The sequence below is a fragment of the Netta rufina genome, assembly GCF_964035555.1.
Source record: "Netta rufina genome assembly, chromosome: 4".
Taxonomy (NCBI): domain Eukaryota; kingdom Metazoa; phylum Chordata; class Aves; order Anseriformes; family Anatidae; genus Netta; species Netta rufina.
The window spans coordinates 75,778,050-75,791,674 of NC_140127.1; the positions used below are offsets into that span (position 1 = coordinate 75,778,050).

Consider the following 13,625-nt stretch of genomic DNA (forward strand, 5'->3'; position numbering starts at 1 on the left):
GAAAGACACAGTAGGACACGTCTAATTATGTCTCTATTTAGGAGTGAGTTCTGGCTCCAGCCCAACGAGCCAACTTGAAAGGAGGGGGAAAAAAAAGCAACTCTGGAGGAAAAAAAAAAACAAAACACAAAACTAACACCGATATTTCTGTAAACTTGTACATAGAAGAGGGGATGCTTTTTTTTTTCAGAATAGACATTTACTTTTTAAAAGGGCTTTGCTGTCTTCCAGCATAACATCCACAACCCAAGATTTAACGGTGCTTTTTGTAATGGCTCCGTGCCTCTTCACCTCAGTTCCATACTCGGCTCTTTCTGGGACCTCCTGGTGCTGGTGTTTCTTTTTCCACATCTCCCAAAACTCAGAGGTAGTGGGAATCAAACGTAACGACCCAGATTTGGAGATTGCGACAGAAAGGGGAAAAAAAGCAAGGCGGCTGCTCTCGCTTGTACAAAAGTGTTTCACATCTATATAACTAATTCCAGCGGTGGTTGAGGCAGATTGTTTTTACAATACTTAGATCATAAAATAAGCAGTTCCATAATCTCCAAAGCCTTTTAACTGCTGCTTTATGAGAAATTAAAAGCGCCGTAAAATTATATTTAAAATTTCATTAAACTCCAAATTTTTGTTCAGCCCACTCATGGGTGTAGTCAAGAAGAAGCCCAGATGTCTCAGCCAGTTTGAGGAATACTGAACCAAACCCGAGAGCACGCCAGAATGTGCCTATAAGGGTCCCAGCGCAGCTGTTTGCCACCTCATTTTTGGCTGCGTTATCTGGCTCCAAAAAGTTTCTCACGCGGAAATCCCGGTATTTGTTCGGGGCTCCGGCGTTTGCCCACGATGCTGTGGGCAGTCCTCTCGTGGTGAGCACTGCCAGGGTTACAAGAGCTGCCTGCTCCTCTTTAGGCCGAAAATATCGAAATGTTGTGCATTGGTGTGCCTGGGGCTAGAGGTGAGCTCGGCCTTTTTGAGGACAAATTCCCCAATTTGGGGATTCTCGCTGGGATCTGCCCTGCCACAACGCACCAGCCAAAGCTTGAGCACGTTTGTGTTTTGGGGGAGAAAAGGGGACGTTGCAGTGAGCAGATGGAGAGGTTTGAGGTGATCCCACCAGCAGACAAATCTCCACAGCACTGATCTCCTCAGGTTAGTTTGCCACCTGTCCTGCAGAGCCTGAAGGCAGTATCCTCTAAGCCAGGGGTTTCCAACCTTTGTTTCCAAAGGAACATCCTTGTTTTCTCCACCGATCCCTGGGAACTCACAGACCGGGCCTTTTTCCAGGCCTTCCAGGTACTGGTGGTACCTGCGAGCTGCCCGGTTCCCTGGCAGGACGGGAGGAGCAGATCTCCTCCTTCCCCACCTCTTCACCATTAATTAATTCTGGTAGTGCTCTCTTCATTGCCCTCAGACGACCTCTCTTAGAGGCTGCAAAGTACTCGTGGTGGCCTAGAAGGTGACCCCTGGTGAATTAATGTGCATGGGGGAGAAGCACAAAACTCCTCAGCGGAGATCTCTCCACTTAGCTGCTGATGGGAGGTGTTTGGACAAGGCTCCCTGCCTGAGCACGGTACTCAAATGATGTTTGCTCGTCTGATTTGAGCAAAAATCGTGAGTCTGCATGCTGACAGAGGGAAGTGGACTTCTCTGAGACTTGTGCTTTCCTACACCACCTCTCATCATCACCCGATTTCTGCCTTACGTTCTCCGTTCATTTGTCCTATAATCCACCACTTCATCTCCTTCAGCATTTTTAAGGATGCTTACTGATACTTTCCCATAATTAAAGTCCTTTGCAACTCACTTAAAGAATAGAGGATGTCTCTGTCCACACCTGTTTAAATGAGATGTTGAAGGTATGACCTGGATCCCTGCAAATCCCCACCATTCACTTCTCTTTTGAGCAAATGTAATGGGCCTCTCAGCGGGGCTGCCTGTGTGTTGGGTTTTAAAAAACTAGAATTGTTTAAAATATATGGAAAGAAACTAACAATGAGTTCAAAACCCCATTTACTTAGTGCAGCTGGATTTTATCTCCTTGCAGGCTGAACTAGATCAAATGTTTTCAGGTTTGTTCTGCTATAGCAAAGACAGATGACGTTTTTACCAGCTGTCCCCTCTACCACTTTCCCCTTAACATTCAGTAAGAATACTTTTTTGGTTTCAAGACCAAACGATGTTAATTGCTTTAGTTCAGGCAATTTTCAGAGCTCACCGTTTAACCACACTGTCCCCAAGCTTTGCACCCTCTTTCCCTTCCCCACCCAGCACAGACACCCACCCTATTGGCACTTGTCAACCTTTGCAGCTCAAATAAGCTAAAGGTAAGTGGTACTCAGCCCATTTTTCCTAGTATTGGTACTTTAGCGAAGCTCAGAACTTCGCATCTGGTAAGAAACATCCACTGCACGCCTTGGGTCTTGGGTTTGGGAAGCTGTGTAGATCTGTAGCTTGATTCTGTAGACCTGTCCTATAGATTAGCAGATGCCAACGTTCATTGCGCACATTTCACACAATTTCATCTGAAAATATCCATTTTTGTTCTTGAAAACATCTGGTGGCCCAGTAACGAGGAGTTGCTCTCTGGTGCTGAGGATGTTCCTCCCAGCAGAGCTCCTGGACCAGCCCTCTCTAGGCACTGATGGAACTCCAGGCTCATCTTTGTTCCACCAGAGGAACAAATGCCAGTGATAGAGTCTTTTTATGTAAGTTGACGCTATTCAGTATATTTTGGATGACTTTTGGATGAGCTTTGCTAATGTGGCTATTAATGGGGAACAATACCAAAGCAGGGCTGTATGGGAATGGTGTGGGTGGAGGTATAGCTCATATAAGCTCAGCAGAAGTTGTGCAGAGAACAGTATGACTTCTGCCAGGATGACCTTCCTTCTGCTCCTCTTACCAATTTCCTACCTATCGCTGCCTTCATTTTTGCCTTGTGAGCTTTTCCAGAGTGCATGGAAACTTTTTTTTCAGCTTGAGTATCCTCAAGGTGTCATTTTGCGCCTCTGGGTGAGGAGCAAGATGTCCTGTTGTTTGCCTTCTCTAAGATGGTCTTCCAAGAGTTTGTCTAAGGACAATGGCTTTAAGACCTAGATTATTCATCAGGGAAGATGGATGTGGTTGTTTCACCTAATACAAAAACTTGTTCTTGAGAGATGCAACCACAAGTGGATATTTCAGATTCCCCTCCTGAGGAGCTGCTATAACCTAGATCCTGAAGGTCTGCCATCATAAATTCTGGTGGTGTCATGTAATTTAGAGAAAATGTTGCCTCAAAATGATCTTCTGAGGAATAAATTAGCCAGGTGTGTGCATTTTAACCACACAATATGTGTAAGACCCTGTCCCTATGCGTATAGCCGTGAACAGTTTACAGAAAGAGATTCCTCCGATTCTGTGTAATTAATTTACAGTGGATGTCTCTTTTTCTCGTGTGCGTTTGAACTCTTTATTCTTTGTTCATTGTAAAGGGCTTAACGGTTCCTGTGCCTTGATTCTTTCATTGGTGAAATGTTTTGGAAGAGAGGTTAGAGTCCCTCTGTGACCTGCCCTGGGTGGCCCAAGCCTGTAGACCTTGCAAAGACATTACTTTTTTGGCCTGAACACAAGTCTCTCAAACCTTTAGCCTGGCTAAATGCTTTGTACAAACAGGCGCATACTGATCTGCTCTATTCTCTTGTAATTTTCTGCTCAAGGGGCTGTACTGTAGGTGGCTTGCAATGTTTGCCACTTGCCTCGGTAGTGGAGAAAGTACAATGAATGAATCCGACAGTACCGAGGCCAGCACTGTGCTTGGTTGTTCTGAGAAAATTATCCTGAAATCTGGTTGAAGAGATTAAAACCAAGAAGAACTGGCTGTGTCTTTCCTCTAAAGCTCTGTTCTCCTCTTTGTTTCTTTTTTTCTTTAAGACATTGTTCATTTCTCCTTCCAAAATAAGTTTGTGGCATTGGTATGTAAAATGTGACCTATGATTACAGAAGGTACGGCTGTTTTTGTAACAACCATGGGGTGAAGCATTGCATTCATTCCTCTTCTGGCTCCTTACAGTCAATTGCTGTAGCAGCTTTCTTGTAGCATATAAGCCGTATTCTTGATCTAATTTCTCCTGTAATACAAGGAATATGATCTCATATGTCATTTCACTTCTTGGGTATCAAGTGTGTTGTTAATACCGCAGAGACTCCAATCCATTCTTTTTATGGGAATTACTGTTCAAGCAAATGTTGGTCCATAAAGAGCGTGTTCAATGTGCTACCATTGTCGTAATGTGCAGTGTTAAAGGGCAATATTACTCCATAACTCCCCTGGTGTTGCTCCCCAAAGGTTGCTTAGCAGGAGACAGCAGAGGCTGAGCTGCCGACTAGCAGCCACGGCTCGGGATCAAATCCGTCTTGGATTGCCCGTGAGCAGATGACAATAGTGACAAATTCACGAGTCTTGTGAAAACATTCAAGACCTTTTCACAGGCCTTTTCTCATGAGCATTTGAAATTCATGCTTTCGGGAAGATCTTAAATTTCACAACTCCATGTGTGCTTCTAAATAGATTCCTAGCAGCTGTGAAACCCTTCCATCTAAAATAGAAAGTTCTTTTCAATGCAGGCCTTTCAGGGTTGCTTTTTTCCAGTGTTGCTTAAAATATAATTAGTAACATGATGTGACCCCGTCTTCAGAGTGTAGGACCTACCAGCTCAGCCAGCGTGTTGGTACATCAGCATAGGGACATCAGTGGCTTGGAGCAGCCCGGGGCAGGTTCACCTCGCAAGGAGCAGCTCAAAGGCCATTTCACACATCTACAAGTTTTTAGCTTCTCAGGTACGTGCTTTTTCAACGTGGGGGTGTTTTAGGCTTGATGTGGCTGTGGGGATAATTTTTCCAGATGAGACAGCGAATGTGTAAAGATGATTTATCTCTTGCAGATCAGATTCAGGAAGCTTGTGTTAGCCCTGCCTTGCGTGTGTGTGTGCTGGTTCAGGCAAGCTACACTCCAGTTCTGTAGCAAACTTACATTGAGACAACTATGCAGTTACAATTAATTAAAACAGCTTTTGAGGGTTAAATGTGAATTCACTTTGGACTATTTGCAGCCTAAATATCGCAGTAGTGGTCAGTGAAACCGGCTGGGAGCTGAGCAGCTCCTGTCTATGTCTGGTCCCATCCTGTGCAAAAGTGACAAGAAGTCCATAGACACAACAGTGGATGTGTTCTCCTGGCTTTGATTCCTGCTTTTTCTTTTCAAAATCTAAATGTTAACATACTTTTTCCATTTTTTTTTTGTTATTATCTGTTTCTAATGGAAGCACTGCATACAAATGATGACTAAAGCCATGTTTGTTAGCCAGCGTTTAGATTTTGCAACAAAACAACTTTGCTCTGACTTCGCAAAGAGAAGCAGTCTTCTGTTTTATTGTCCTGCAGCAGTTGTCACTTGAGTGATCGCTGCGAAGATGAGTGATCGTTTCAGTCGTGGAGCTCTTCTGGCATCTGCACACATTAAAAAGCAAAGCTGTGAATGTCTGAAAAGTGGCCGCTGTGCCCCTGCAGCTGTCTGTATTGAAGGATGTTCTCCATCCCAAGATTTTAATGGAAGGTGGAGCCAGCAAGCCAACAAATAACCCCTCTCCGATTTCCAAAAATAAGGCAGTTAAGGAGCAGGTCTGAATCCCAACTTTCTAATTCATTGCTCTGTTCTTGTTAAAGCTGTGGGGGCTGCTTATATGACTGGGCTGTTATAAGAAGTCTTTAAAAAGAGGTCTGTAGTGATTTTTTGCCTTCTTTTGTGTCGATTGCTTGAAAATTAGGTAACTTTTGAAAGAAGCATTCAAGAAATGGCTTGAAATGGCTTAGGGTATAAGGACAGGACAAACTATGTCCACTAGTACCTTTGTGCAGTCATGGAGACAAAAGGGAAAATCCTTCTTTCTTACTGCCGTGCCTTCCTTATTCCTTAGTTTTATGGAAATTCTGGAGGCTTTGGAGGATTCCTGTATGGTGAAAACCAGAATAGTTGAGCAACAGTAGACTTTGACGTTATGCAATGAAGAAATACGTAGGTTGTTATATATTTCCCTTCTCTTGTTCTTTTCTGCCATCACGCTCTGCTGCATCTCGTGAAAACTCTCCATTCCAGCACGCACCATCTTCAGAGTCTGCAGGAGCAGCAAAACTCTGCCAAGGGTGGAAACTCCCTCTTGAGTCTTTCATGATGTTGAGTTGTGGCTTCACAAATTAGGTCCCCTTGGTGATGAAAAGTTGCATGGAGCGCACAGATAAAGCCATTATTTCTGTAGCTAAAGAGGGTGAAAACGAAGTGAAGTTGGGCAAAATCAACCTTGGACGCATCTTCAAAAGGCGCACTTGAATATGTGCAGTCATTGGCTTCATGAGCGCTACCAAGTAAAAGCTGTTAAATGGCATGGAAGAACTAAGGTCCTCTAACATGTATTTGTTAAAGTCCCCCTTGGTGGCTTTAGACTTGGTTTAAATAATGAATTAGAAGACAAATAAATGACTTAAGTATGAAATTTTGGCCAGATTACATTGGAAGGAGGTAAATGTGGCCTTGGAAATATTCTCTTTGCTTTAGAAGACAATGTTATTCAGTTGTCAGATGTCTTCATCCAAAATAAATAAATATGCCGCATAATGGCCGCGATTCTTCCCATTTCGGGTGACTGTATGCTGGCAATAGCACCCCATACCAGATAATGCAAATAATCTGCTGCCGAATAATTAATGATGCGGCTGGGCATATTTTTTTGATGAATGCTTATGGAGCCTGGTGACAGGCGTGAAATTAGAAAATTCCTTCAGCGCCCTAAAATATAAATAGCTTTCGGAACTGAAAAGAGTTTCACAGCTGAAGATTTTATTGTGTTGAGAGGAAAAACTTTTCCACCCCCATCCCCCCCTTTCTTCTCTGCGAGTTGTTTGTCCATTCACAAAACAAATACTCTGAAGCCCAGTACGGCTCATGGGAATAAATTTCAGGTCGAATTAGTACAGTTTCCTTGCTGTCAGGACGGTGGAATTAATGGTGTTTTGATGACACGAATTTTGAAGGGCGAACAAAGAAGCTGAAGGGAGGGAGACATGACTCCTTAGAAGTGCGGTCCTCCTCTCCCCCAGCCTCTCTTGTCTTCCCTGTCATCCGTCTGCCAATCTCCCTGTCCATGGTTAGTTAAAGGCGCTTTTTATCCTCTTTTCTTTCCCACAGAGTTTGCCAGATCCGGCCCAGTGCCTGGGTTCCAAGGGGACACGCTGCAGTTGGCCTTCATCGACTTGAGACAAGTAAGTCTTTGTGTTTTTGTTTTTTGTTTTTCTTTTAAGATGTGTGACTGAAGACCATCAGGTCTTAAGGAAAGGGAGAGGAGGGGAAACGGCGTTGGTGATTTACGCCAGAGACCTATATTTCCCCCCTCCCAGGCGCTCCCCCGCCTCCCCGCGCTCGAAGCCACCTCCTTGTTCAGCGCTCCGGGGTCCTGGAGATGGTGGAGGTGAAAAGGGCTGGTGGTATGGGGCCAGAAAGAAAGCCTGACCCGGGCCGATGGGGCCATTGTGCTCCCCGTTGGCTTCTGCGGCCATGGCAAAAAGATAACTCGGCGACTCCGCCAGCCGACGCGAAGCAGGTGTTGCAAACAGAGAGAGCACTGATGCAGAGACCGCCTGCCTCGAGCACTTTTGTTCACAGATAATGCCCGGAGGGGCGTTTTGCGAGGGCGAAGGAATTTGCATTCCCGTTTGTGTGTGGGGAGGGTGTGCGCCGGGGCGCGTTTCTGTCTGTCTTTGGCCCTGCTCCCCCGCCCCGGTCCCCTCTTCGCAGATGGTCCCCAATGACAAAGTGGCTGTTGGAGAAGATGACCGCGCTCCACCCATCGGTGCCCACCTCTCCAGGGGCCCCGTTAGAGCCAACTTGACCGTAGCAGGTACTGAGGCATTCGTAGGGCTTGGCAAGCCAGTTGAGGGAAAGGGGCCATGCTAGCGAGTCATTTGTTAGGGGTGGAAATGGGCATTATTGATACACTAGGCTGGGGGGAAAAAGTGAGGTGGTCCTGTCATCTCTTGGCACCGAAGATGGATGGGTTGGATAGAAAGTCTGAATGAAGTAAGACTCAATGACTGATGCTTCTCTCCTATTAAAACAATCTTTTTTTGTCTGTTAAACCCCCCTGGCTTTGTCCCTCCTGCCATCATGATGCAGTGCCTCTTGTTTTCAGGGTTGACGTAGTTTGCATTCTGAAAACTTTCGGGTGCCGAGGGTATTTCTTAAATCTGCATAATCCCTTGTATCGATGATCTCCTTACCACTGTGACTCTGATTCATGCTGGAGCCGCTTTTAACCCGTAAGGGTTTTGAGAACTTCTCTGCATCCAATTGATGTGCGGGGCAATCTGTCATGCAATGACACTTCTGCAGAGCAGCAATAAGTTTAATAACGCCGAGACGCCGAGTGGTCGCCTTGTGTACTCGGACCCGTGAGCAGCTGCCAAATCTCTTTGCAGAATGGTCAAAACAGCTCCATGGAAAAGGTGTGTGGTATCAGCGCTACGTGTTGACACTTTTATCTTCATTAGCTTCTTGGCACTTTATTGACTGCACTACGCAATGCACTTGCAACCTCCTGGGTATAAGGAAATGTGGAGGCTTTTTGGGTCTTTTCCAAGCACGAAGACATGAATGCAGGGATTTTGAAGAGGAAAGCTGTGGCTTTTTGAAGAATGAAATGCCTTAAAAATGCTCTGTGAGGTTCAGCTGCTCTGAGCCAGTGCATTAGCAGGAGACAGGGATATGTGAAATGTTTGTATGGTTCATAGCTGCAAAACGCAGCCAAATGAATTCAGCGTGAGTGAGGAGAAGGCTGAACAGTAGCCCTCGACAATTCGTCCTCCTCTGTCAAATGTTCTTTGTACAGAACATTTTCTTCTTTGTTTTGGAAGGCAGTCCCACCTTTTCCTTGCATTCGAAAATAATGGCTTTTCTTAATGTTGCACGGACAAAAGGGAAATGCTTTGGCCTGTTGAGTGTCAGGTGAGAACAGGCAGTCCTAGATGTTCCTCTGGATGGCAAATATTGTGCAGAAAATGGACAACATCTTGTTGCACCGAGCAGAGCAGAGTAGTCCACTGATCACTGGTTTATTGAGGTTAGCAACCACATTAAGAGATGAAAGAGATGATGCCCTGATCCCGTGACTCATGATGTGCCCTCAGACTTTGTGTGAAGTTCCCTTGGCTGCTCTGGGGCTGTCACAAGCCAAACGTTTCCACCACCATAGCACTTCTTGTCGGATCAAGGCTCCAGCTGCCCGGCCTGGGAGCTGGAGAGAGCCAGAAGGGTGGATGGATGAAAGTAGAGCAAAGAAAGGTCTTCTTTTTTTTTTTTTCTTCTTTGATTTATTTTTAATTTGTTCTTTTTAGGCGTGGCGTTCTTTCTCGTTCAAGCCACTGAATGTTAACGTCGTGTTGACATAAAGTGATGGACGGGGAAAAGTTGCCACCTGAAAGCGTTTGTGTTTCTGGCTGTTTTCCTTTGCCTGGGAAGGAACTCCTGCACGCCTGGTGAGAGGGTGTTCCCAACCTGAAATCCAGACAGACTTTTCAAAAGGTTAAAAGTAATTTTGGGTTTATGTTACAGGTAGCTTTATGCCTACCTTGGAGCTGTCCTGTCAATTAGTGTGGTTTTGCATGAGCAGGCAGAAGCAGTCAAGCTTCGCTCTGGAGGGAGTTAAAAATGACTGGGCAAAAAATGCACAAAGTAGGGAGATTAAAGAGATTTCCCCCTCCCTTCCCAGCGTATTTCAGTACTGGCAACCTTGAGCTGCTAAAAAGCAATTCTAGATAAGAGAAAAAATTCAAAGCCTTGTGGGATTAAGTTACTTTAAAACCAAAATTAATTCTTAGAACAATAAAATGTAAAATGGTAGAAGAATGCAGCGATTGGCTTTGGCTCTCAAATACGGATCTGTGTAATGGGAAGTAGACTTATTAAAATGTCATTGTCTGGGAGCACCAGACTTCTTCCTTGCTCGGTGCAGCAGATTCAAGTGTAAGATCCCTCTGCACAAAGAAAACCTTGATTCTCCCGTTGTGCTCGAGGAAGTTGGGAGAAATCTCATCACGGCGTGGTAAAGAGGAGAAGAGTCGAGCCCAGAGAATCAAAATTACAATTCTGAGCAGACGGTAATTTAAAAAGTGACTCTTCTTCCCATCCTGGGACAATTCTCAATCCATAAATGCCTTTAATGAAGTGATAAAGTAAACCAAGTTGCATCTCAAATCCCTTTGTAAGAGCCCTTTTATAACAAGTGTCTGACAGTGCTACTCAAACATTTAGGGCTTTGCAAGGGAGCAATAGTTACTTTTTCCCTTCAAGTTCAAACTTTGCTCACATGTGCTCCTTGCTGTATGTTGGAAATCTGAAATAAATTTGGTTCCATAAATAAGCTTGCTAAAATATGAAAGGCGCCTCGATAATCTGCTCGGCCGCATCTTGCTTTCAAAAGTGACTCGAGCGCTGGGCTCCAAATCCCGCTGCAGGTCCCAGTGCCACTGAGGAGCTCCAGGGGACTTCGGATCAGCCCGAGCCTGCAAATGCAATAAGTTCACTGTGCTCTCCGCAGCTTCTGGCCAGCTGGAAGTGTTTTAGCTTTTCATTTTCATGGGTTTATTATAAGCAAGATGGTTGAAGAGGAAGGTTTTATATTTGTCTGTGAAGTCGCTGCAATCCTCAGCCATGCTGATCTCTCCTAGAAGCCAGATCGACACTCGTGGCTGCCCGCCAAGGAAAATCTGTCTCCAGCACTCGAAGAATTTCACTTCTGGGCTCTAGCGAGGGAATGTCTTAGCTGGATTAGAGCTCCTTACTGGAGGCCTCTCCGTCTGTCCAGCGGATTATAAATCCTGTGTGTCGAATTTCCACTGGAAGTGCAAACTTTCCGCATCAAGGGCGATTTGGAGAAGGGCAGCCAGGAGCCCTTCTTTCTGGAGGCTCCCGGGTGTGCGAGGGATGAGGGCCGTGAGGTTCCCCTCTTCTACTCCATCGTTTTCGCTGTTTTGCTTGCTGGTTGTAACTGGACGGTGCTTATGAATTTGCGCATCAGCTTTTCAAGCGCCGTCGGTGAGGTAAGATAGGCAAACACTATCTTTGGGTGTGGAACAGCTGTTCTGCTTACCGCCTGTCAAATAGCAAACATTTTATGTGTTCTTTTTACTGTGTTTGAAAGCCAGTTGTGGTTACTGTGGGTTTGTGTTGGACGCCGGCCAGCTGCGTAATGAGAGGTCTCCGTCTGATGCATTAATTTTTCCTCTGATAGAGATGCTTAATAAAAGAGCGTTCCCCTCAAGAACAGAATTCCCTTCTGTCCCTGTGCTGTGCCCCATTTGTCTTCCCCTCACACAAATCTTTTCCGCATTGTTCTCATAGTTACTGGAGGGTTTTTTTCTCGTTGAGAAGACGTGGAATAAAAAGTTAGGCAGGAACGTTGAGCCTTACGAAATGTGCACTTGTTCTGTCTTAATTTCCCCCAGCGATTTCTCAGTCTTCTGGCCCACTTTGGCCACATTTGGTTGGTGGACTTCAAAGGTACAACTCCCCTGGAAATTTCTGTGAAAATATGAGCCAGGATATTGGAGGAAAGCTGCAGGGTGACCTCATCCCTTAGACATCAGAGAATTCACCGCATAGCTCAGGCTTGAGAGAGACCACGGCGAGATCTGGATTTCTTGGTTCTGCACTCGGTTTTAAGGAACTGCAAGAGTGAACGTTGCATTGAGAGACAGGGTAATGCTGGTATTTGTGGATATCTAGCTTAGCCTCAACCATCAGATGATAAATGAGGTTCTTAAGACTCAGTTTAACTTGGTTATTGGCTGATTTAAAGGTGCTGGAAGCTCAGACTTGTTCAAGGTGAGTGGGTATTGAGGCAGGTGTAGTTTTGTCTCCTGCTCCTGCATGGTCCACGGCTTCAGCATCCAGTCCCAAGCACGGTGGCTGAGGGGAAGCCCTTGTAAATTCGGGCTGAAGGGCCAAGACTAGATGGATATGTGCCTTGGGATGACACTACAAGGCTCTGGCCACCTCTCTACTCTTTTAATGGTAGGAGGATGGAGACAGTCTCTCCAAGAGTTTCAAGGCAGCATCCAGGCCAGCATGCGGGTTTGTCCCCATTACGCAGGAAACCCTGGGTTGTTGGGTTGTTTTGTTGTTGTTTGTTTTTTTTTTTTTAAACTTATTTTTATATTTTGCAATTAGATGTGGTTTTCCTGCCCTGTGAAGTCTAAGGAGATAGCTGAAGAGCAAGACATTGGGTGAACCTCGGAGCCAGCCCCGAGCCTGCCGAGATAGGGACTGCCGGTCCCACGAGAGTGCAGTGGTGTGGAGAGGAGTTCGTTAGGTGTCAAACTGGTTTGGCTGAGCTTTCCCCACTTGTTTTGCTGGTAGATGCAATGGAAGTTGGAAATCGTATTAGAGGGAGGATCAATTAAGCAAAACATCTCCCTCTCCCTCACATGTACTCGCTTGCGGCTTTGAAGCGCGGGTTTCTGTCGTAAGAGGAGTTGCAGACGGAGTAGCTGCGGCTTTAATCGCTGGATGCAGCAAGGCAGAGATGAAGGGGTGACTCACTGGTTTCATCTAATCTGCTTCCTTGACAATTGCTTTTTTTCCATCTCCAAAGCGTTCTGGAGGCTGCCGACCGCCTGGCCCACTACCTCGCCCGTCTTTGTCCTTGCCGCTTGCCTGGTTCACACAAACGCCCGTCGCACTGCTCTGGTTGGGGACTGCATCGTGGGGGATTTACAGCCTAATTTTCTGAGGAGCACTCTTCTACATTTTGGTTTCTGGTCAGCTGTAGTGCCTACTGCCCTTTTACCAATCCTCAGGTAGAAGAAAACATCTGCATTTTACAGCTCACTTAACATACAGTCTCTCCTCTCCTTTTAACTGCACCTTCTCTCAGTTTTACCTCATATTTTGTCCTTCCTTAATAGCACTTGCTTTAATTGTTTAACCCTTGCTCCGTGGCCTCAGCACCCTGTTCTCTCCAGCTCAGCTCTCTTCTGGCTCTTGGGAGCCATCCTGCGTGTGCCCTGCCTGGAGCTGCCTTCCCAGCGGTGTCAAGCGAGATGTTGGGTTCCATTAATCTTTCATTGCGAATGTCATCTCGTTCCTGTGCAGTAAGGAAACGAGGTGTGAAGACACATGTTCCAGTTGCAGCCTTAATTCTTAATTACCCGTCGGTGATGGGTTCGAGCTAGTTTTATCATTACCCTTAAATACAGGTTTTTTGCTGTTAAGATCATATCTCTAGGCTGTTAATTACTTTTGCTGCTCCTCTCCGAATTCCCTCCACAGATTGGTATCTGCAGATAATGCATCAACCATTATTAATCACGTTCATTACGGCAGTGCCTACAGGCCAACTCAGAACTGCCCATTTTGCTGGTTCTTGTGCAAACACGACGAACTGCTCAGCCTAAACAGATGAGGGAGAGACCAGAAGGGGCAGGCTAAATGCGTCTGACTTGGAGCCGAACACACTGTTGCTGATTAAATAGTATTTTGTTTAGTAATACCCATGGCTGTGATAAATGCTTTTCGAGGCATCCAGCAGCCATAGCCACAT

At 45.6% G+C, this 13,625-nt stretch overlaps 1 protein-coding gene across 2 annotated transcripts in view; it reads left to right on the forward strand.

Moving 5' to 3' along the window:
- The window catches only part of EXOC6B (exocyst complex component 6B), a 273,231-nt gene that overhangs the window by 196,413 nt on the left and 63,193 nt on the right, over positions 1-13,625 (forward strand). For both annotated transcript variants that reach the window (XM_084286237.1, XM_084286238.1), the window contains one exon: positions 7,220-7,293. In XM_084286237.1, the coding sequence (XP_084142363.1) occupies positions 7,220-7,293 (74 nt within the window). The remainder of the gene's footprint in view (positions 1-7,219; positions 7,294-13,625) is intronic.